At 43.3% G+C, this 20,481-nt stretch overlaps 1 protein-coding gene across 2 annotated transcripts in view; it reads right to left on the minus strand.

Moving 5' to 3' along the window:
* kdm5a (lysine demethylase 5A) overlaps nt 1–20,481 on the minus strand; it is a 323,208-nt gene that overhangs the window by 87,738 nt on the left and 214,989 nt on the right. For both annotated transcript variants that reach the window (XM_078220321.1, XM_078220322.1), the window contains 3 exons: nt 8,973–9,328; nt 6,619–6,757; nt 4,849–5,028 (listed from right to left, as the gene is read on the minus strand). In XM_078220321.1, coding sequence (XP_078076447.1) covers nt 4,849–5,028; nt 6,619–6,757; nt 8,973–9,328 — 675 coding nt within the window. The remainder of the gene's footprint in view (nt 1–4,848; nt 5,029–6,618; nt 6,758–8,972; nt 9,329–20,481) is intronic.

The raw sequence follows: 20,481 nt of genomic DNA on the forward strand, positions 1-20,481 counted from the left end.
CCCCTCGTGTCCAAACCCCGCACACTCCCCCTCGTGTCCAAACCCCGCACTCTCCCCCTCGTGTCCAAATCCCGCACATTCCCCCTCGTGTCTAAACCCCGCACTCCCCCCCGTGTCCAAACTCCGCACTCTCCCCCTCGTGTCCAAACCCCGCACACTCCCCCTCGTGTCTAAACCCCGCACTCCCCCCCCATGTCCAAACCCCGCACACTCCCCCTCGTGTCCAAACCCTGCACATTCCCCCTCGTGTCCAAACCCTGCACACTCCCCCTCATGTCCAAACCCCGCACACTCCCCCATGTCTGAAACCCCCACCCATTCCTCCGACTCCCAAACTCCCCACATAATTTCAATATCTGAACCCCCACGACATCATCCCAATGTTCAAACCTCCCCCCCCCCCAACATTATCCTGATGTCCAAACACCACCCTCCCCCAACACCTTCTTCACCCCAATGTCTTACCCTCCTCCCGACCCCTCACATCCTATTCCTTAGACACTTACTTTCTCCATGGTCTATTATTTCCAATGGGACATTTTAAGCTCTCTTGCTTTACAGCAGCTAGTGTTGTAAAAAAAGGTGTGTGTCCTTCTTCATTCCGCTTCTTTTACGCTTTGCCGCTGGAGCCAGGGTCCTGCTGCACTGTCTGAATCTCACCCGGCTGGTGTCAGGAAGATCGGGCGATGCCAATCTGCATGTCCGAGCATGAGGAGCTGAAAAGTAGCTTCACTCGCAGAAACATTTGTTCTTGATTAAAGCACCATGACTGTTAGGCAGCTACAGATATAAATTAGTCTGAGGGGGCAGGTTAATAGAAATACAAATACTCTTTGGGGTTCGTTCATATCTGAGGTATTCAATGGCTTGCTCTTTTTATATCTGTTTTATTCTGATCACCGGTTTGAATATATTCTTCCAGGTAGACACCGACCTTTCAGTTCATTAAAACCATATAGAAAGTGCAGCTTAGGTTCAGCAGGAGTGTACTCGGAATGGTTCTTCATAAAGGCCCCACCATCTCAACCTTGTCCCTAACCTGAGGTATGGTGATCCACAAGTTGAATCACCAGTCATCTCTCTCCCCCGAAGGGGAGTGCTGACTATATATAGCCATTTGGGACTAATTCAGCGAGTCTTAATCAATTCCTTGTGGGCATGAGTTGACAGATTTGATGTAAATTAACAATTTTATTCAGAAAAGGACTCGCTAATCAAATAAGGGATTTTTTTCTGAAATAGGACGGACATAGCTAGAGACCCACTGGTACAGCAGTTACAATACCTTACATCTGGGGTAATGTATCATCCAACGCTTTTCTACTGGAAGCAGTTGCACAAGTTGCACCATGAATGTCTCAATTGTGGCACTTGTTATTTGGCAAAAATACTTAAGGATGCAAAGGAAATGTTCTTTTGATCTGGGTGCATAGATGAGGCCAAACAATGAATGCAATGTAGCTGACAATTTAATGAAGCAGATAACTATGCTTGGACAAGTTAGAGCCATTTATATTCAGTTTTCTCGGCATTTGACCTACACCAAGGGTTGGGAAGTAAACAGACTAAATTCATAGCAATGTGTAACAGCACTACAGAATTCTGGAAACTAAGAAAGTTGATGCAGATCACACTAAAACAGGCAGCTGGGATTTGCAGTGAGTAAATAGATTTGATGAGATTGGATTCCTGCTCTGAAGAAGTTAATTCCTGAGGGACGGTTCCACAGCTGCCATTAACTCACACAGTCTGGACACTTCTTGACCACTGGGTCAAATTCCATCCTCACCAGATGTCTGTACAGACAGAAGGGGGTCACTGAATGGCAGGTTACAGCAGAAACTGGGGCCAACTGTAGTATCTCTACTGTCATTCTTACAAGTTGTTTTAGTTCATCTTTCAGTGAATCATGTCAACATAGCTAGGAACTACCATCTTGGGTTCAGCACATGACTTAGAGGATATGTTAGAACTTATTTCTGTAGGGTCAGCAAAACAGCATGTACTTTTAATATGTCTTTAACAATGTTAACATACATAATATATGCCAAAAGAACAGGTTAACTGAAAGTAATGTACCTGGGCCACAAGTTAAATAATTAACCATGATCAGCAGAACTGACACTGAACATACACATTTTTAAGTTAATAAGTATTAAGATAGGAGAGTTTCTTAAAACTTATATAATATCTATTTTCCTCAAGCTTAATAACCTGACCATAAAATAAGGAGTTTGCATTTTTAAGACAAATCCTGCAAACCAAGACAATAGGCCTTACATTCCAATATGTGCAGCCATGACGATAGATAAGGACAGATGGCAACGGATCTGATTAACAATAATTATTATTTCTATTATAAGGACTGACTTTAAAGTCACACAATTTTATAATATATATGTTTGTGAAAAGGTATTTTGTACTAAAGATTAAAACGAACACATTCAGCTTTAAGTTTGCAGCGCAAAATGGAGCAAAGAACGAGTAGAAAGATATTCATGATCAGATAAACGGACAGTGACCAAATTCCTAATTTTGATTGTAACAAGCTCATATCTGAAAGATTTATATAAATAGCAAAGGCTTGTATTCAAAATGAGATCGAAGAGAACACATGGAATAGTTCATTGTTCTATGATCAAGATTAATTAAGTACAAAGACCAAAACCAATTAAGCCAAATGAAAGAATATACCAATCAAAGGATGACAAGATACAAGATATCATGAGAACAACGGACAGCACAAACTGTGAAAACTGAAGGGTGTCTAGTCCATATCGCTGTGCTACACACTGTCTTTAGTGGGCCCAATGGTGACTGAATGCAGGATTTTGGGTGGAATATGGTCAGCTTCATTTTGGAAAAGTGGGCACCAGAGTTTGCTCAGTTGGCAGAAATCTTGTTTTGGAATATGAGGGACATTAGTTCCAGCTTTAATCCAGGACCTGAGCACAGAATCAAGGCTCATACCCTCAAAATACTAAATTACCTGAAAAGGGTTTGGGGGTGTGCAAAGCCCCAATTCAGTGTATTTCAAATTGAGGGTTCTTCAGAGCAGCCTTAGAGTAGGAGTGCAACTGAGTGAAAACACGAGAGATTGGTGAGTAGGGGAGTGTAGTGAAGGGAGGGGGTGGGGGGGAAGGGAGCTGTTCACTTCCTTTTGTTTTCCCACCTTTATCACCCTGCAGGAATTGGCTCTTACTCAACAACAGGGAAAGGCGCCAACTGTTTGGTGAATATCTGGTAAGTGGTTAAGTCTATTTTATTCCTAATGTTTAAAATATTATATAAATTGGTGGTAAAGCTAATAAAATATATAAAAAAGCATAATATAATTAGCTAATTAATTAAAACACTAAATTAAAAAGCACTAAATTAAAAAGAAGGCATCATTATACAGGGCGAGACCACATCTCCAATATAGTGTGCAGCTTTGGTCTCATTTAAGGAAGGATATAAGCATGTTGGAGGCTGTTTAGAGGAGGTTTACTAGATTGATACCCGGAATGAGTGGGTTGTCTTGAGATTGAACAGGCTGGGCTTATTTCTACTGGAGTTTAGAAGACAGAGGTAACTTGATTGAATTATGTAAGATCCTGAATGGTCTTGACAAGGTGGACGTGGAAAAGATGTTTCTTTTTGTGGGTGTATCCGAAACTAGGGGGCACTGTTTTAAAATTAGTAGTGCAGAAATTAGGTCAATTTTATTCTCGAAGAGTTGCACAACTTTGGAAGACACTGCCTCAGAAGGTGTTGGAAGCCGGGTCACTGAATATTTTTAAGGCAGAGGTAGATAGATTTTCGTTAGGCAAGAGAATCAAAGGAATCAGAGGTAGATGGGAATGTGGAATATCTTTATTACTGTGCTTAAATCCACTTACAAAAAAGACCAAGACCTTCCGAAATGCCTTCTGTGCCTGCATGTTAGCTTTCAGTGACATATGAACAAGGACACCCAAGTCCATTTGGACAATAAATACTTCACAATTTCACGCTATTTAATAAATATTCTGCATTTCTGTCTTTCCGACCAAGTGGATAACTTCACAATTTTCCACATTATATTCAATCTGTCATGTTCTTGCCCACTCATGTAGCCTATCTGAAGCCTCTTTGAAGCTCCTTTTGAAGCCTCTTTGCATCCTCCTCAACTCCCACCAAGTTTTGTGTCATCAACAAACTTGGAAATATTTTGGTCCCTACATCCAAATCAGTGACATAGATTGTGAATAACTGAGCCCCATGCACAAATCCTTGCCATATTCCACTAGACACACCATGCCAACCTGAAAATTACCTGTTTATTCCTATTTTCTGTTGTGCTCACTCAAAATGAAACCACATGACGTGGTCATCACAGTAACTATGTTTCCACAGTTATTATCACAATCCCCACTGCCACCCACATTCTCCAAGCTCAACTTCCCAAATGCCTTTAAACCTCCAAATGAACCAGAATTTCATCATCTACATTCTACTTGTCTAGTCCTCACCATCCCATATTAGTTTACTATCCATTAACACACTGATTTCAAAATAGCCAACATTATATACAAATCCTTCTGTGGCTTTGGCCAAATCAGCGTTGCAATTTCTTTCTGCATCCTGGGTTGAACTGGGCCCTTTGATCTTCTGACTGTAGCCTAGTGAGTGACAATCTCTCTCTCCCTCTCACTCCACTTCCAATCGTGTGAAGCACTTTGGGACTTTTAGGAACAGTTTGAGCACAAGCTGTTATAGAATGCCCGCCACCTGTCTTCCTGCCATTTAACTACCTTTTATTAATTAGTCTGACATCACCAATTCCAAGGTATAACAGCAAGGGAAGATGATTTTCTAAAGCCTTACTTGTAACAATGTGTAGGTAGAGTTTTTCTTCAGGAAGGTTCTGGCAGTACGTTCTCTCCAGGCTCGAGCAGCTGTCACTTGGGATTCCACTTGCGGAAGGGGATCAAGTCGTACTGGGATTGGACGCCCTCTTGCTAGTAAACTTTCTAGCTGGTCTAGATAGGCGTTGTAAGATCCCTTCTATACATATCAAAAAATATTACATTAAGACATTTCAAAGACTGTTTCCCCACTGTGAAGACAAGACAGTATCTGCTATAAGAAATAAAGAACTGGAGAAGTACCCAGAAATGGCATCCCTTTTGAGTAAGCCACCTTGGACTTCCACTAAGGACAAGGGGAAGGTGAGATTTCAGACCTGCTCCAAGCTTGGAGCCATAATTGAGCTCATCTTTTGTCCCTTTTCTAATTACTGACACGCGTACATACAACCTACAAAAATCATATGTAGTATCTCAAAATACAAGTAAAGAATAGAAAATGTATCCTGTTAGGGGTCTTGCATAAAACAGTAACTTGCATCATTCTGTGTTTTTCTTACCAACATTTTCAGATGAGCCTCAAACACTTGTATAGAAACAGAAACATATACATCACAGGAGGCCATTCAACTGATCAGGTCAGTGCAGTCTTTTCCTAGAGTTCTGTTCATAAGGTCAGCTCTCCCCTAATCTTTGCCAAAAATATTGAAGCCAAATTCTTTTTGTGCCTTTTGAGTGTGCATTTCAGCTGCTGCTTCAGGCGAAAGTGGTTACTTTGATATCAATGTTTCTTCACCCCTCTCTGACATTTCTTCTCCTTCCACTTACTGTCATCAGCCATGGTCCTTTCCTGTCCTCAAATCCCACCCTCAAAATTCAACAATAATAAAGCAGCTTTCTGTCTCGTAAGACAATGATTTGGGCCATGGTGGTCAACTTTCATGTTAAGCATCACCTGGTGTACATGAGCTCAACTGTGGCATGGAAGTCTTTGCTGCATTTGCTCAGAGGAAGACAGCAGGCTGAAAAGTTGTGTGATTTGCTTCGACATCCTTTGTAAAAGACCCTAACTCTCTCCAAAACTGGTTGCTCCACCTGGTGCAGCCCCTGACTTCACCATCATAGTAAGAAGTCTAACAACACCAGGTTAAAGTCCAACAACACCAGGTTAAAGTCCAACAACACCAGGTTAAAGTCCAACAGGTTTATTTGGTAGCATTGGACTTTAACCTGGTGTTGTTAGACTTCTTACTGTGTTTACCCCAGTCCAACGCCGGCATCTCCACATCATGTTCACCATCATGTCCATGGAGCACAGACCTGAGAGTATATATCTCACAACTGCCTTAGCCATCCCTCATCAGACCTAGCTGTAAAATCCTATGCTGCCAAAACCATCCACTGCCCCAGGAGTATCCTGGCATGCAAGGATAACTCCCCTGGCTTATTAATGTTAACAGTTGTCCCCTCTTGCTCCTCCAACAACAAGTGGGAGGATCCCCTTTATCACTAAGACTGAGACTATTCATTCAGCTGCCTCAACTACTTTCCAGTCCTTACCTATAAGGAACACAAACCCATTTAGCAAACTAAATTTAGTCACTGCGCTTGTTCAGTGTCATGAGAAAGATGGTGTGGACCTGGTCTACCATCTGCATTCACCAACATATATTTTTGATTTGGCCAGGAAATGGAAGTTTGGACAATCTTCACAAATTAGTGAAAGCTTATAGACCTGAATTGATCACTTTCCACTACGTACTGAACAGTTCAAATGTCTCAAACCTGCCTGAATAGCTTCTACTTTGGCCATCCAGTCTTTGGCTTTCTGCAGAGCTTCCTTAAGAACCAGCACATTAGGCAAATATGCAGGAATATTCTTTGCCTCATTTACAATACCATCCAGAGACGCCATACCATGCCTTGGCCTGCAAAGAAAATATAAACAGTGCCACGGTCAGCTTAAAATAAGACAAATTTACTCTCAAATACAAATTCAAAACCAGATTCTCACACTTTCTCAAACCCTAACCCCAGACTTGTTCCCAAAGACAATTGTGGCTCTCTCACAGGCCCTCAACGTGGTCACCCCTCAGAGATCCCCAATGTTGAGCCCCCTCCTCACAGACCTCTCACACGGCTCGCCCTCTCACACAACCGGAACGTGGCCCTCTCACACCTGAATGTCCCCTCAAAACAAAGCTAGGCTTTAACCTCTCAAAGACAAACTCAGGCTAACCCATCTCACAAACTCAAACATATGAACAGGAGTAGGCCATTTAGCCCCTCGAACATGTTCCACTATTCAATGAAATCATGGCTGGTTGCCAATCAACTTCATAAGGGCCTTTGACCCACATTCCCTTAATCCCTTTGGATGGTAGTTTTAGAAGCGAATTGCTGTTTGGGTAGGAACTCGCAATTCCACCACCCTTAGCAAGAAGAAATGTTTATTAGTTTCACTAGGAGTCTGAAAGCTCTGGCTCTAATTTTTGGTCCATGCACCTTAGTTCTACATACACACACATTCAGAGTTAGTTTCTCCCAATCTATCCACCTGGAAGGATGGTGAGTAGATACATGGGAACACCACCTACAACTTCATCTCCAAGTCACACAGCATCATGACTTGGATCTATATTGCTGTGCCTTTACAGTGTTATATCCTAGAACTCCCTCCCTAACAGCACATGGACTGCATCAGCTCAAGGCAATAGCTCACCACCACCTTCTCGAGGGCAATTAGAGATGGGCAATAAATGCTGGCCTAGCCAGCAATGCACAAACAAAATCAAAGAAAATTCTCTGTTCCCATAATATTTTGAAAACCTCAATCAAATTATCCCTTCATCTTCTGAATTCTAGTGAATACATCCGTAGTTTGTGTGATCGCTTTTATATAGCTAAAGTATGACTTCTATCCCTTTACATTCTATTCTTCTAGATTTAAAGGCCAGCATTCTGTTAGCCATTTTGTTTTTTTCTGCACTCGTTCATAATATTGTTCTGATCTACTTACCAGGATCCCCAAGTCTCTTTGGATCTCCACTGTTCCAAGCTTTTCACCATTGAGAAAGTACCACATTCTATTCTTTTTTTAAGATCCAAAGTAGCTAGCTTCATACTTGTTTATATTGAATTCCATGTGCCACAGTTTTGTTCATTTATTTATCTATCAATGACTTTGTAATTTTACATGGCTTACAGTGCTGCCCATCTTTGTGGCATTAGTAAATTTGGATAAATAGCTTACTATCCCATCATTTCACTTATCAATACATTTGCTGAATGGTTGAGGCCTCCAAGACACTGCCAGTCACATTCCTACCTTGGGGTACCTGCTCATTATCTGTTGCCTTTCACTCAACCAACTTCCTAACCAGGTCAATAGCTAGTCTTCAATTCCATGAGTTTCAACTTCAGCTAACAGCTAATTTGAGCAAAAACAGAAAAATGCTGGAAAATCTCAGCAGATCTGACAGCATCTGTGGACAGCGAGTAGAGCAAACATTTCAAGTCTAGATGATCCTTCGTCAGAGCTCTACTCTCTCTCCACAGATGCTGTCAGACCTGCTGAGATTTTCCAGCATTTTCCTGTTTTTATTTCAGATTCCAGCATCTGCAGTATTTTGTGTTTAGCTAATTTGAGCAAATGCTCTTCGACCCCAAACCTGACACACTTTCCAATCCAAACCTGGATGTGATGCAGTCATTAAATCCAGTGTGCGTGAGTTCCACAGTATGAGAGAACTGGATTAATGTGAGAAACAGGTAGTCATCAACCCACAAAATGAGTGAATTTATAGTGGGGGAACTGGATTAACATCAGGAATGGATACAGTTATTGGTCCATGGATTGACCGTACCCCCACAGTATGAGGGAGTAGGATTATCAGGAATAGACAGACACAGCATTAAGCCAAATTGCCTCTAAATACATACACTGAAGTAACAAAGACTATTTAGCTGTCTTTTGAATACTGGACCCACCAATGCAAGATTCTCAAATGTCAGCGGCAATGTTTACACAATATTTCCCAATGTACCCATTTGGAACTGCCATTGAGGATAGCTCAGTTTGTATCATCTTTAAACAAGACACATTTTAAAAATGTTAATGGCCTCCACTATTGTTCATCATACCTGGCTTGTAGACAAACCTTGGCCTTTTCTTCCCAACGCTCAGACACAGTCAGGAGTTCCTGTAAATCAGCCATAGCCTTTTCCACTGCGCTATGTGGTGCCAGACCAATGCCAGAGTCTATAAGTTTCTTCATAGCATCCAGAGTGACTTTGGCAGGGTCTGAGAGGGTGAGGTTAACTTCATCAAGCCAGCGAGCCTGTTGGAGATGCTGCTTCAGTTTGGGCAGTTCCTGCAACTCCACATCTAATCCGGAGCCAAGTTCTAGCAACAGCTGCAACTTGGATGAATCAGGAATTTCATCAGATAAAGCCTCCTTACTACGTTCATGAAATTCCTCCACACTGTCCAGCAACTCCTGGTGTCAAAGAAAAAGAAGAGGTTTCATATTTTGAAATTTCCAATGATTTTGTTTTCACTCTCAGATTATTAACCAGTGCTGCAGCATGCATGAACAGCCGGTCTGTGAATAGAATAAAGCCAATGCTGCACGGAGACCAAAAGCTCTCAGTAAAATGGTCTGAAGATTTCCCCCCTTCTCTCGGAAAGCACGTTGTCTCAGTAAATCACATCACAGCAACCCATCCTCAACCCCACTCTCTCCAAGCTCAATACTGACTAGCGAGTTGTATCACCCACCATTTGAAACCTAGTGCACCAACAGAGGAGTTTTATACTTAATCTTTGAAATACTCTGGGAGTGATCAATGAACTGGTGCAAATGAAGTACTTTCTGAATACCCCATGTGGTATAATATCAATTGTCCTGTGTGTTTTGACTCAAAGGATGAAGCAATTTGTCTGACCCTTTGTCAGAGCTCTGACGAAGGGTCATCTAGACTCAAAATATTGGCTCTATTCTCTTCCCATAGATGCTGTCAAACCTGCTGAAATTTTCCAGCATTTTCTGTTTCTGTTTCAGATTCCAGCATCCGCAGTATTTTGTTTTTGCCAAGGGATATAGACAGGTTAAATGAATGGGTACTAGCCTGACAAGTGAAATACAATGTGGAAAAATGTGAGATTATTTACGTTGGTAATTTTTTTTAAATTATGGGAAACTATTAAATGTTAATGCAAATGGTATGTTAGCCTTTATTGCAAGGGAGCTCGGGTACAAGGGGAAGTCTTGCATTGATGTGACTACGCCTGGAATACAATGAACAATTTTGGTTGTCTTATCAAAGGAAAGATCTGCCTTGGGATGCACTGTAGTGAAGGTTCATTAGATTTGTTCCTGGGAAGAGAGGGATGTTCAATGATGAGAGGTTGAATACAGTGGGCCTATACAGTTGTCATGAGAGTTGATTTTAAGGGGGCTTGAGAGGGGAGATACTGAGAGGCTTTCCTTTGTGCAGAATCTAAAATTAGGCAGCATAGTCTCAGGATAAGCAGGTGATCTTTTCATACTGAGATGAGAAGGCATTTCTTAACTCCAAGAATTGTGAATCTTTGAATCTCCAACACAGGGTGCTGTGGATGCTCAGACCTTCAGTTTATTCACGGCTGAGACGGACACATTTTTGGACTTTAGGGGAATCAAGGAATATGGAAATGAGGTGAGAAAATGGACTTGATCAATCATGATTGTACTGAATGACAGAGTAGGCTCGAGGGACTCCAGCTCCTATTTCTTATCTCAGAAATAGCTGTGAATCAGGAAATGGAAGGGAGGGAGGAACCCAACAAAATTACAATTACCAGGAAGTGGGACTGAGCAAACTTTGGGAACTGTGGGTTGACAAGTCCCTGGGTCCCAATGGATTTTCTCCTCGGGTCTTGAAAGAGTGGTTAGTGAGATAGTTGATGTCTTGGTTCCAATTTTCCAAAATTCACTTGATTGGGGGGAAGGTTCCAGTAGATTGGAAAATAGCTAACATAGCTCTCTTTATTCAAAAAGTGAGGGAGACAGAAAGCTGGAAACTACAGGTCAGTTAGTTTAACATCTGTCATTTGGAAAATGCTGGAAATCATTATTAAAGATGGGTTTTTTTGCATCCGTATTTACTGAGGAAACGGGCATGGAGTCTACGGAAATAGGGCAAACAGGTAGGGAGGTCATGGAACCTTTACAGATTAAAGGGGTGGAAGTGCTCGCTGTCTTGAGGCAAATCAGAGTGGATAAATTCCCAGGACCAGACAGGGTATTCCCACGGACCTCGAGGGAAGCTAGTGTTGAACTTGCAGGGGCCCTGGCAGACATATTTAAAATGTCAGTATTCACGGGGGAGGTGCCGGATGATTGGATGGTGTCTCATGTTGTTCCGTTGTTTAAAAAAGGTTCCAAAAGAAATCCGGGAAATTATAGGCCAGTAAGTTTGACGTCGGTGGTGGGCAAGTTATTGGAAGGTGTGATAAGGGATAGGATCTACAAATATTTGGATAGACAGGGACTTATTAGGGAGAGTCAACATGGCTTTGTGCGTGGTAGGTCATGTTTGACCAATCTATTAGAGTTTTTCGAGGAGGTTACCAGGAAAGTGGATGAAGGGAAGGCGGTGGATGTTGTCTACCTGGATTTCAGCAAGGCCTTTGACAAGGTCCCTCATGGGAGGTTAGTTAGGAAGGTTCAGTCGCTAGGTATACATGGGGAGGTAGTAAATTGGATTAGACACTGGCTCAATGGAAGAAGCCAGAGAGTGGTTGTGGAGGATTGCTTCTCTGAGTGGAGGCCTGTGACTAGTGGTGTGCTGCAGGGATCGGTGTTGGGTCCATTGTTCTTTGTCATCTATATGGGCGGCACGGTAGCACAGTGGTTAGCACTGCTGCTTCACAGCTCCAGGGTCCCGGGTTCGATTCCCGGCTCGGGTCACTGTCTGTGTGGAGTTTGCACATTCTCCTCGTGTCTGCGTGGGTTTCCTCCGGGTGCTCCGGTTTCCTCCCACAGTCCAAAGATGTGCGGGTTAGGTTGATTGGCCAGGTTAAAAATTGCCCCTTAGAGTCCTGGGATGCGTAGGTTAGAGGGATTAGCGGGTAAATATGTGGGGATAGGGCCTGGGTGGGATTGTGGTCGGTGCAGATTCGATGGGCCGAATGGCCTCCTTCTGCACTGCAGGGTTTCTATGATATCAATGATCTGGATGATAATGTGGTAAATTGGATCAGCAAGTTTGCTGATGATACAAAGATTGGAGGTGTAGCGGACAGTGAGGAAGGTTTTCAAAGCTTGCAGAGGGATTTGGACCAACTAGAAAAATGGGCTGAAAAATGGCAAATGGAATTTAACGCAGACAAGTGTGAGATAGAACATAGAACATAGAACAGTACAGCACAGAACAGGCCCTTCGGCCCACGATGTTGTGCCGAGCTTTATCTGAAACCAAGATCAAGCTATCCCACTCCCTATCATCCTGGTGTGCTCCATGTGCCTATCCAATAACCGCTTAAATGTTTCTAAAGTGTCTGACTCCACTATCACTGCAGGCAGTCCATTCCACACCCCAACCACTCTCTGCGTAAAGAACCTACCTCTGATATCCGTCCTGTATCTCCCACCACGAACCCTATAGTTATGCCCCCTTGTAATAGCTCCATCCACCCGAGGAAATAGTCTTTGAACATTCACTCTATCTATCCCCTTCATCATTTTATACACCTCTATCAAGTCTCCCCTCAGCCTCCTCCGCTCCAGAGAGAACAGCCCTAGCTCCCTCAACCTTTCCTCATATGACCTACCCTCCAAACCAGGCAGCATCCTGGTAAATCTCCTCTGCACTCTTTCCAGCGCTTCCACATCCTTCTTATAGTGAGGTGACCAGAACTGCACACAATATTCCAAATGTGGTCTCACCAAGGTCCTGTACAGTTGCAGCATAACCCCACGGCTCTTAAACTCAAACCCCCTGTTAATAAAAGCTAACACACGATAGGCCTTCTTCACAGCTCTATCCACTTGACTGGCAACCTTTAGAGACCTGTGGATATGGACCCCAAGATCTCTCTGTTCCTCCACAGTCTTCAGAACCCTACCTTTGACCCTGTAATCCACATTTAAATTTGTCCTACCAAAATGAATCACCTCACATTTATCAGGGTTAAACTCCATTTGCCATTTTTCAGCCCAGCTTTGCATCCTATCTATGTCTCTTTGCAGCCTACAACAGCCCTCCACCTCATCCACTACTCCACCAATCTTGGTGTCATCAGCAAATTTACTGATCCACCCTTCAGCCCCCTCCTCTAAGTCATTAATAAAAATCACAAAGAGCAGAGGACCAAGCACTGATCCCTGCGGCACACCGCTAGCAACCTGCCTCCAATCCGAAAATTTTCCATCGACCACCACCCTCTGTCTTCGGTCAGACAGCTAGTTACCTATCCAATCGGCCAACTTTCCCTCTATCCCACACCTCCTCACTTTCATCATAAGCCGACCATGGGGGACCTTATCAAACGCCTTACTAAAATCCATGTATATGACATCAACTGCCCTACCTTCATCAACACACTTAGTTACCTCCTCAAAAAATTCTATCAAATTTGTGAGGCACGACTTGCCCTTCACGAATCCGTGCTGACTATCTCGGATTAATCCGCATCTTTCTAAATGGTCGTAAATCCCATCCCTAAGGACCCTTTCCATCAATTTACCAACCACCGAAGTAAGACTAACCGGTCTATAATTACCAGGGTCATTTCTATTCCCTTTCTTAAACAGAGGAACAACATTCGCCATTCAAGGAGGAGATATTGCACATTGGAAGGACAAACCCAAGTAGAACGTACAGGGTAAATGGTAGGACTCTGAAGAGTGCAGTTGAACAGAGGGATCTGGGAATACAGGTACATGTGGTACAGTTAAACATGTGGTTGCAGGGATGGTGTAGGAGGGAGGGCTTCAGATACGTGGATAATTGGAACACATTCTGGGGAAGGTGGGACCTGTACAAACAGGACGGGGTACACCTGAACCAGAGGGGCACCAATATCCGAGGAGGGAAATTTGTTACGGCTCTTCAGGGGGGTTTAAACTAATTTGTCAGGGGAGTGGGAAAAGGAGTTGTAGTCCAGAAGTCAGTGAGGGTGGTGAGGTATTGGGGAAGGTATCAGGGTCAAGGGTGGGTACCGGTAGACAGGAAGGTGGGTTGAAATGTGTCTACTTCAATGCAAGGAGCATCCGGAACAAGGTAGATGAACTTGGGGCGTGGATTGGTACTTGGGACTACGATGTTGTGGCCATTACGGAGACGTGGGTAGAACAAGGACAGGAATGGTTGTTGGACGTTCCGGGGTATAGATGTTTCACTAAGTGTAGGGAAGCTGGTAAAAGAGGTGGAGGAGTGGCATTGTTAATCAAAGATAGTTTAACGGCTGCGGAAAGGCACTTCGAGGGGGATCTGCACACTGAGGTAATATGGGCTGAGGTTAGAAATAGGAAAGGAGCGGTCACGTTGTTAGGAGTTTACTATAGGCCCCCAAATAGTAATAGAGATGTGGAGGAAGAAATTGCTAAGCAGATTATGGATATGTGTGGGGGTCACAGGGTAGTTGTCATGGGGGACTTTAACTTTCCAAATATTGATTGGAACCTTTGTAGGTCAAATAGTTCGGATGGGGCAGTTTTTGTGCAGTGTGCGCAGGAGGGTTTCCTGACACAATATGTGGATAGGCCGACAAGAGGTGAGGCCACAGTGGATTTGGTACTGGGAAATGAACCGGGCCAAGAGTTAGATTTGGTTGTGGGAGAGCACTTTGGAGATAGTGACCACAATTCGGTGTCTTTTGTTATTGCAATGGAGAGGGATAGGGCCGTACGGCAGGGCAGGGTTTACAATTGGGGGAGAGGTAATTATGATGCGATTAGGCAAGAATTAGGAGGCATAAATTGGGAACAGAAACTGTCAGAGAAAGGAACTAATGAAAAGTGGAACTTTTTCAAGGAACAAATACTGGGTGTCCTTGATAGGTATGTCCCTGTCAGGCAGGGAGGAAATGGCCGAGTGAGGGAACCATGGTTCACGAAAGAGGTGGAATGTCTTGTGAAAAGGAAGAGGGAAGCTTATGTAGGGATGAGGAAACAAGGTTCAGATGGCTCGATTGAGGGTTACAAGTTAGCAAGGAATGAGCTGAAAAAGGGGCTTAGGAGAGCTAGGAGGGGACACGAGAAGTCCTTGGCGGGTCGGATCAAGGAAAACCCCCCAAGGCTTTTTACTCTTATGTGAGGAATAAAAGAATGACCAGGGTGAGGTTAGGGCCGGTCAAGGACAGTAGTGGGAACTTGTGTATGGAGTCAGTAGAGATAGGCGAGGTGATGAATGAATACTTTTCATCAGTGTTCACCAAGGAGAGGGGCCATGTTTTTGAGGAAGAGAAGGTGTTACAGGCTAATAGGCTGGAGGAAGTAGATGTTCGGAGGGAGGATGTCCTGGCAGTTTTGAATAAACTGAAGGTTGATAAGTCCCCTGGGCCTGATGAAATGTATCCTAGGATTCTTTGGGAGGCAAGGGATGAGATTGCAGAGCTTTTGGCTCTGATCTTTGGGTCCTCGCTGTCCACGGGGATGGTGCCAGAGGACTGGAGAATGGCAAATGTTGTTCCTCTGTTTAAGAAAGGGAATAGAAATGACCCTGGTAATTATAGACCGGTTAGTCTTACTTCGGTGGTTGGTAAATTGATGGAAAAGGTCCTTAGAGATGGGATTTACGACCATTTAGAAAGATGCGGATTAATCCGGGATAGTCAGCACGGATTCGTGAAGGGCAAGTCGTGCCTCACAAATTTGATAGAATTTTTTGAGGAGGTAACTAAGTGTGTTGATGAAGGTAGGGCAGTTGATGTCATATACATGGATTTTAGTAAGGCATTTGATAAGGTCCCCCATGGGCGGCTTATGATGAAAGTGAGGAGGTGTGGGATAGAGGGAAAGTTGGCCGATTGGATAGGTAACTGGCTGTCTGATCAAAGACAGAGGGTGGTGGTCGATGGAAATTTTTCAGATTGGAGGTAGGTTGCTAGCGGAGTGCCGCAGGGATCAGTGCTTGGTCCTCTGCTCTTTGTGATTTTTATTAATGACTTAGAGGAGGGGGCTGAAGGGTGGATCAGTAAATTTGCTGATGACACCAAGATTGGTGGAGTAGTGGATGAGGTGGAGGGCTGTTGTAGGCTGCAAAGAGACATAGATAGGATGCAAAGCTGGGCTGAAAAATGGCAAATGGAGTTTAACCCTGATAAATGTGAGGTGATTCATTTTGGTAGGACAAATTTAAATGTGGATTACAGGGTCAAAGGTAGGGTTCTGAAGACTGTGGAGGAACAGAGAGATCTTGGGGTTCATATCCACAGATCTCTAAAGGTTGCCACTCAAGTGGATAGAGCTGTGAAGAAGGCCTATAGTGTGTTAGCTTTTATTAACAGGGGGTTGGAGTTTAAGAGCCGTGGGGTTATGCTGCAACTGTACAGGGCCTTGGTGAGACCACATTTGGAGTATTGTGTGCAGTTCTGGTCACCTCACTATCGGAAGGATGTGGAAGCGCTGGAAAGAGTGCAGAGGAGATTTACCAGGATGCTGCCTGGTTTGGAGGGTAGGTCTTATGAGGAGAGGTTGAGGGAGCTAGGGCTGTTCTCTCTGGAACGGAGGAGGCTGAAGGGAGACTTAATAGAGGTTTATAGAATGATGAAGGGGATAGATAGAGTGAACGTTGAAAGACTATTTCCTCGGGTGGATGGAGCTATTACAAGGGCGGCACGGTAGCACAGTGGTTAGCACTGCTGCTTCACAGCTCCAGGGACCTGGGTTCGATTCCCGGCTTGGGTCACTGTCTGTGTGGAGTTTGCACATTCTCCTCGTGTCTGCGTGGGTTTCCTCCGGGAGCTCCGGTTTCCTCCCACAATCCAAAGATGTGCGGGTTAGGTTGATTGGCTATGCTAAAAATTGCCCCTTAGTGTCCTGGGATGCATAGATTAGAGGGATTCGTGGGTAAAATATGTAGGGATATGGGGGTAGGGCCTGGGTGGGATTGTGGTCGGTGCAGACTCGATGGGCCGAATGGCCTCTTTCTGTACTGTAGGGTTTCTATGATTTCTATGATAACTATAGGGTTCGTGGTGGGAGATATAGGAAGGATATCAGAGGTAGGTTCTTTACGCAGAGAGTGGTTGGGGTGTGGAATGGACTGCCTGCAGTGATAGTGGAGTCAGACACTTTAGGAACATTTAAGCGGTTATTGGATAGGCACATGGAGCACACCAGGATGATAGGGAGTGGGATAGCTTGATCTTGGTTTCAGATAAAGCTCGGCACAACATCGTGGGCCGAAGGGCCTGTTCTGTGCTGTACTGTTCTATGTTCTATGTACAGAATTCCCTTAAAGTGACGTCACAGGTGGATAGAGTCGTAAAGAGTGCCTTTGGTACATTGGCCTTTATAAATCGGAGTATCGAGTATAAAAGTTGGAGTGTTATGGTAAGGTTATATAAGGCACTGGTGAGGCCGAATTTGGAGTATTGTGTACAGTTTTGGTCACCTAGTTACAGGAAGGATGTAAATAAGGTTGAAAGGGTGCAGAGAAGGTTCACAAGGATGTTGCTGGGACTTGAGAAGCTGTGTTCCAGAGAGAGATTGAATAGGTTGGGACTTTATTCCCTGGAGCGTAGAAGATTGAGGGGAGATTTGATAGAGGTTTATAAGATTTTGATGGGTATAGATAGAGTGAATGCAAGCAGGCTTTTTCCGCTGAGGCTAGGGGAGAAAAAAACCAGAGGGCATGGGTTAAGGGTGAATGCAGAAAAGTTTAAAGGGAAAATTAGGGGGAGCTTCTTCACGCAGAGAGTGGTGGGAGTGTGGAATGAGCTGCCGGATAAAGTGGTAAATGCGGGGTCACTTTTAACATTTAAGAAAAACTTGGACGGGTTCATGGATGAGAGGGGTGTGGAGGGATATGGTCCAAGTGCAAGTCAGTGGGAATAGGCAAATAATGGTTCGGCACAGACAAGAAGGGCCAAAAGGCCTGTTTCTGAGCTGTAATTTCCTATGGTTCTAAGACTTGTAACAGCGCTTGGATAAATTCAAGGTAATCAGGCAGGGTCAACATGGTTTTTTGGAAAGGGAAATCATGTTTAACAAACTTATTGGAGTTATCTGAAGAAGTAACAGATGTGGTGGATAATGGGGAACTGGTGGTTGTACTGCACTGAATTTTTTCAGAAGGCATTTTAAAAGGTACCTCATCAAAGGTTAGTGCTGAAAATAAAAGCTCATAGTGTAGGGGGTAACATTTTGCCATGGATAGGAAACAGAGAGCAGGCATAAATGTTTTTATTTCTCTTTGGCAGAAAGTGATGAGTGATGTGCCACAGGGATCAGTGCTGGGGCCTCAACTTTTTGCAATTTATAGAAACAACATGGATGAAAGAATCAATGGAGTGGTTGCTAAATTTGCTGATGACACAAAGATATGTTGGAAACTAAGTTGTGAAGAGGACATAAGGAGGTTACAAATAGGTTCAGTGAGTGGTCAAAGATCTGGCAAACCGAATAAAATGTGGGAAAATCTGAGGCTGTCCATTTTGGCAGGAATAAAAAAACATTTTACCTGAGCAGTGAGATATCACAGAGTTCAGAGATGCACCCTGATCTGGATGTCCTAATGCATGAATCATAACTGGTTAGTACAGGTAAAGCAAGTAATTAGCAAAGCTAACAGAATGTTATTGTTCACTGCAAGGAGAATTGAATATAAGATAAGGGAAGTTATGCTTAAGTTGTTGTACAGGACACTGGCGTCACATCTGGAGTACTATGTACAATATTGGACTCCTATTTAAGGAAGGATATAAATACATTAGAAGCAGTTCAGAGAAGGTTTACTAGATTAATGCGTGGAATGGGAGGCTGCCTTATGAGGAAGGCTGGACAGGCTAGGTTTTTATCTGCTGGAGTTTGGAAGAGTAAGTGGCAAATTGATTGAAACCTTTAATGTCCAGATGGGTGGATACAGAAATGATGCTTCATTTTGTGGGGGACTCGAGAACTCAGGGTCACTGTTTCAAAATAGGGGTTCTCCCATTTAGGACAGAGATGAGGAAATGTTTTTTCCCCTCAGAGGTGTGGAAGGAGAAAGAACAGCTGCAACAATAATTTAACAACAATAATGGCAATAGTGGCTTTAAAATGGCTATTCTGGCTGAGAGCTAAGCATGCTAGAATTTTTGGTCAACTTATAGATTAAAATCAGATGTAGGTTGTAAAGAGGCTCTGGTTTGGGAGCGGTGATCTTTAGCTTCCTGTGTTGGTCAGATCAGGGATTTTGTCCACATTGACCCAGACATTGCATCTCCGATTTTTACGGCTTTTATACGTATGAAGTATGCAGTTTGAACTAAGTGTAATGGCGTTGTTCAAAAGTAATTTCATTGGATGTTCGAGACATGCGATCAATTTCTGGCTATGCAGTTGGCTGGATGACAGAGAATCTTCCAGAAGCGAGTGGAGAATTGTGGATAAAGAGACATGCAGTTCTTTGCTAGGCAGCGATAACGCAAAGAGACCAACCATCGCAAGAAATGTAAGCGTCAGAGAAGGAGAAGATAGATAGATTCTACATCAAGGATATTTCGTGGCCAAGGTTTTCCTAAACTCGGTAGTGTCTATTTTCAGTTAAATAGTTAAAGTTGATGTTCAGTTAGAGTTAAAGTTCAGTAAAGAGTTAATGGGTTGCAACTGTTTATGTTTGAGTTGGTACTATAAGTGTTAAATAAAGAAATTGTTGAATTACTGTCCTTGTTTGTCTCATTAAACTGGAATGCTTGGAGGGTGTTTAAATTAAAGCTGTACAACAGAGGGTTTTGAAACTTTGGAATTCTCTTCCTCAACAGGGAGGGAGAATCATTGAATATCCTTAAGGCTGAGGCAGATAGATTCTTGATAAGCAAAGGAGTGCAAGGTTTCTGATGTAGGCAGGAATGTGAAGTTGAGGTTAAAATCAGATCAACCATGAATGATCATTACTGAATGGCAGGGCAAGCTTGAGGGGCTGAGTGGCCTACTCCTGTTCCTAATTCATATGTTTACATGTTCTTGCAGAAGTGCATCTTTGCAGCAGTCCAAGCAACACCAGGCAACTTTACAACACACAGCAAATCAAGTTCCTAAAAATCAGTGATCGGATTAGAAAACACTTCTAACTTGCATAGTATGTACCCAATTCATAAAATAAAACTCCAGAAATGGTACTGCATCACGCCAGCCAACCAAAGGAATCAAACCACTTGTGACCTGCACTTCTAAGCCCCAGTCTCAACCTGATGAACACAGTCCTATCTCTTCAAAGTTTAGTGACCCAAGTGAAATAGAAACAAAGACTGGCAGCTTAAAAAAAATAGAACAGTGGCAAGCCTTCAAAGAGGAGCTAGGTTAGGTACAGACTAGATACATTCCTACGAGGCATGGAATGGAAGAAAATAGAAATCTAGAGCTCCCTGGATGATTAAGAAATTTGAATTAAAGATAGAAAAGGGAGGCTTTTAATAATATTGCACAAAATCAAACAGAATACAGAAAGAAGGGAAAAGTGT

This window comes from Mustelus asterias, chromosome 9 (genome assembly GCF_964213995.1).
Source record: "Mustelus asterias chromosome 9, sMusAst1.hap1.1, whole genome shotgun sequence".
In the NCBI taxonomy this organism is placed as follows: Eukaryota; Metazoa; Chordata; class Chondrichthyes; order Carcharhiniformes; family Triakidae; genus Mustelus; species Mustelus asterias.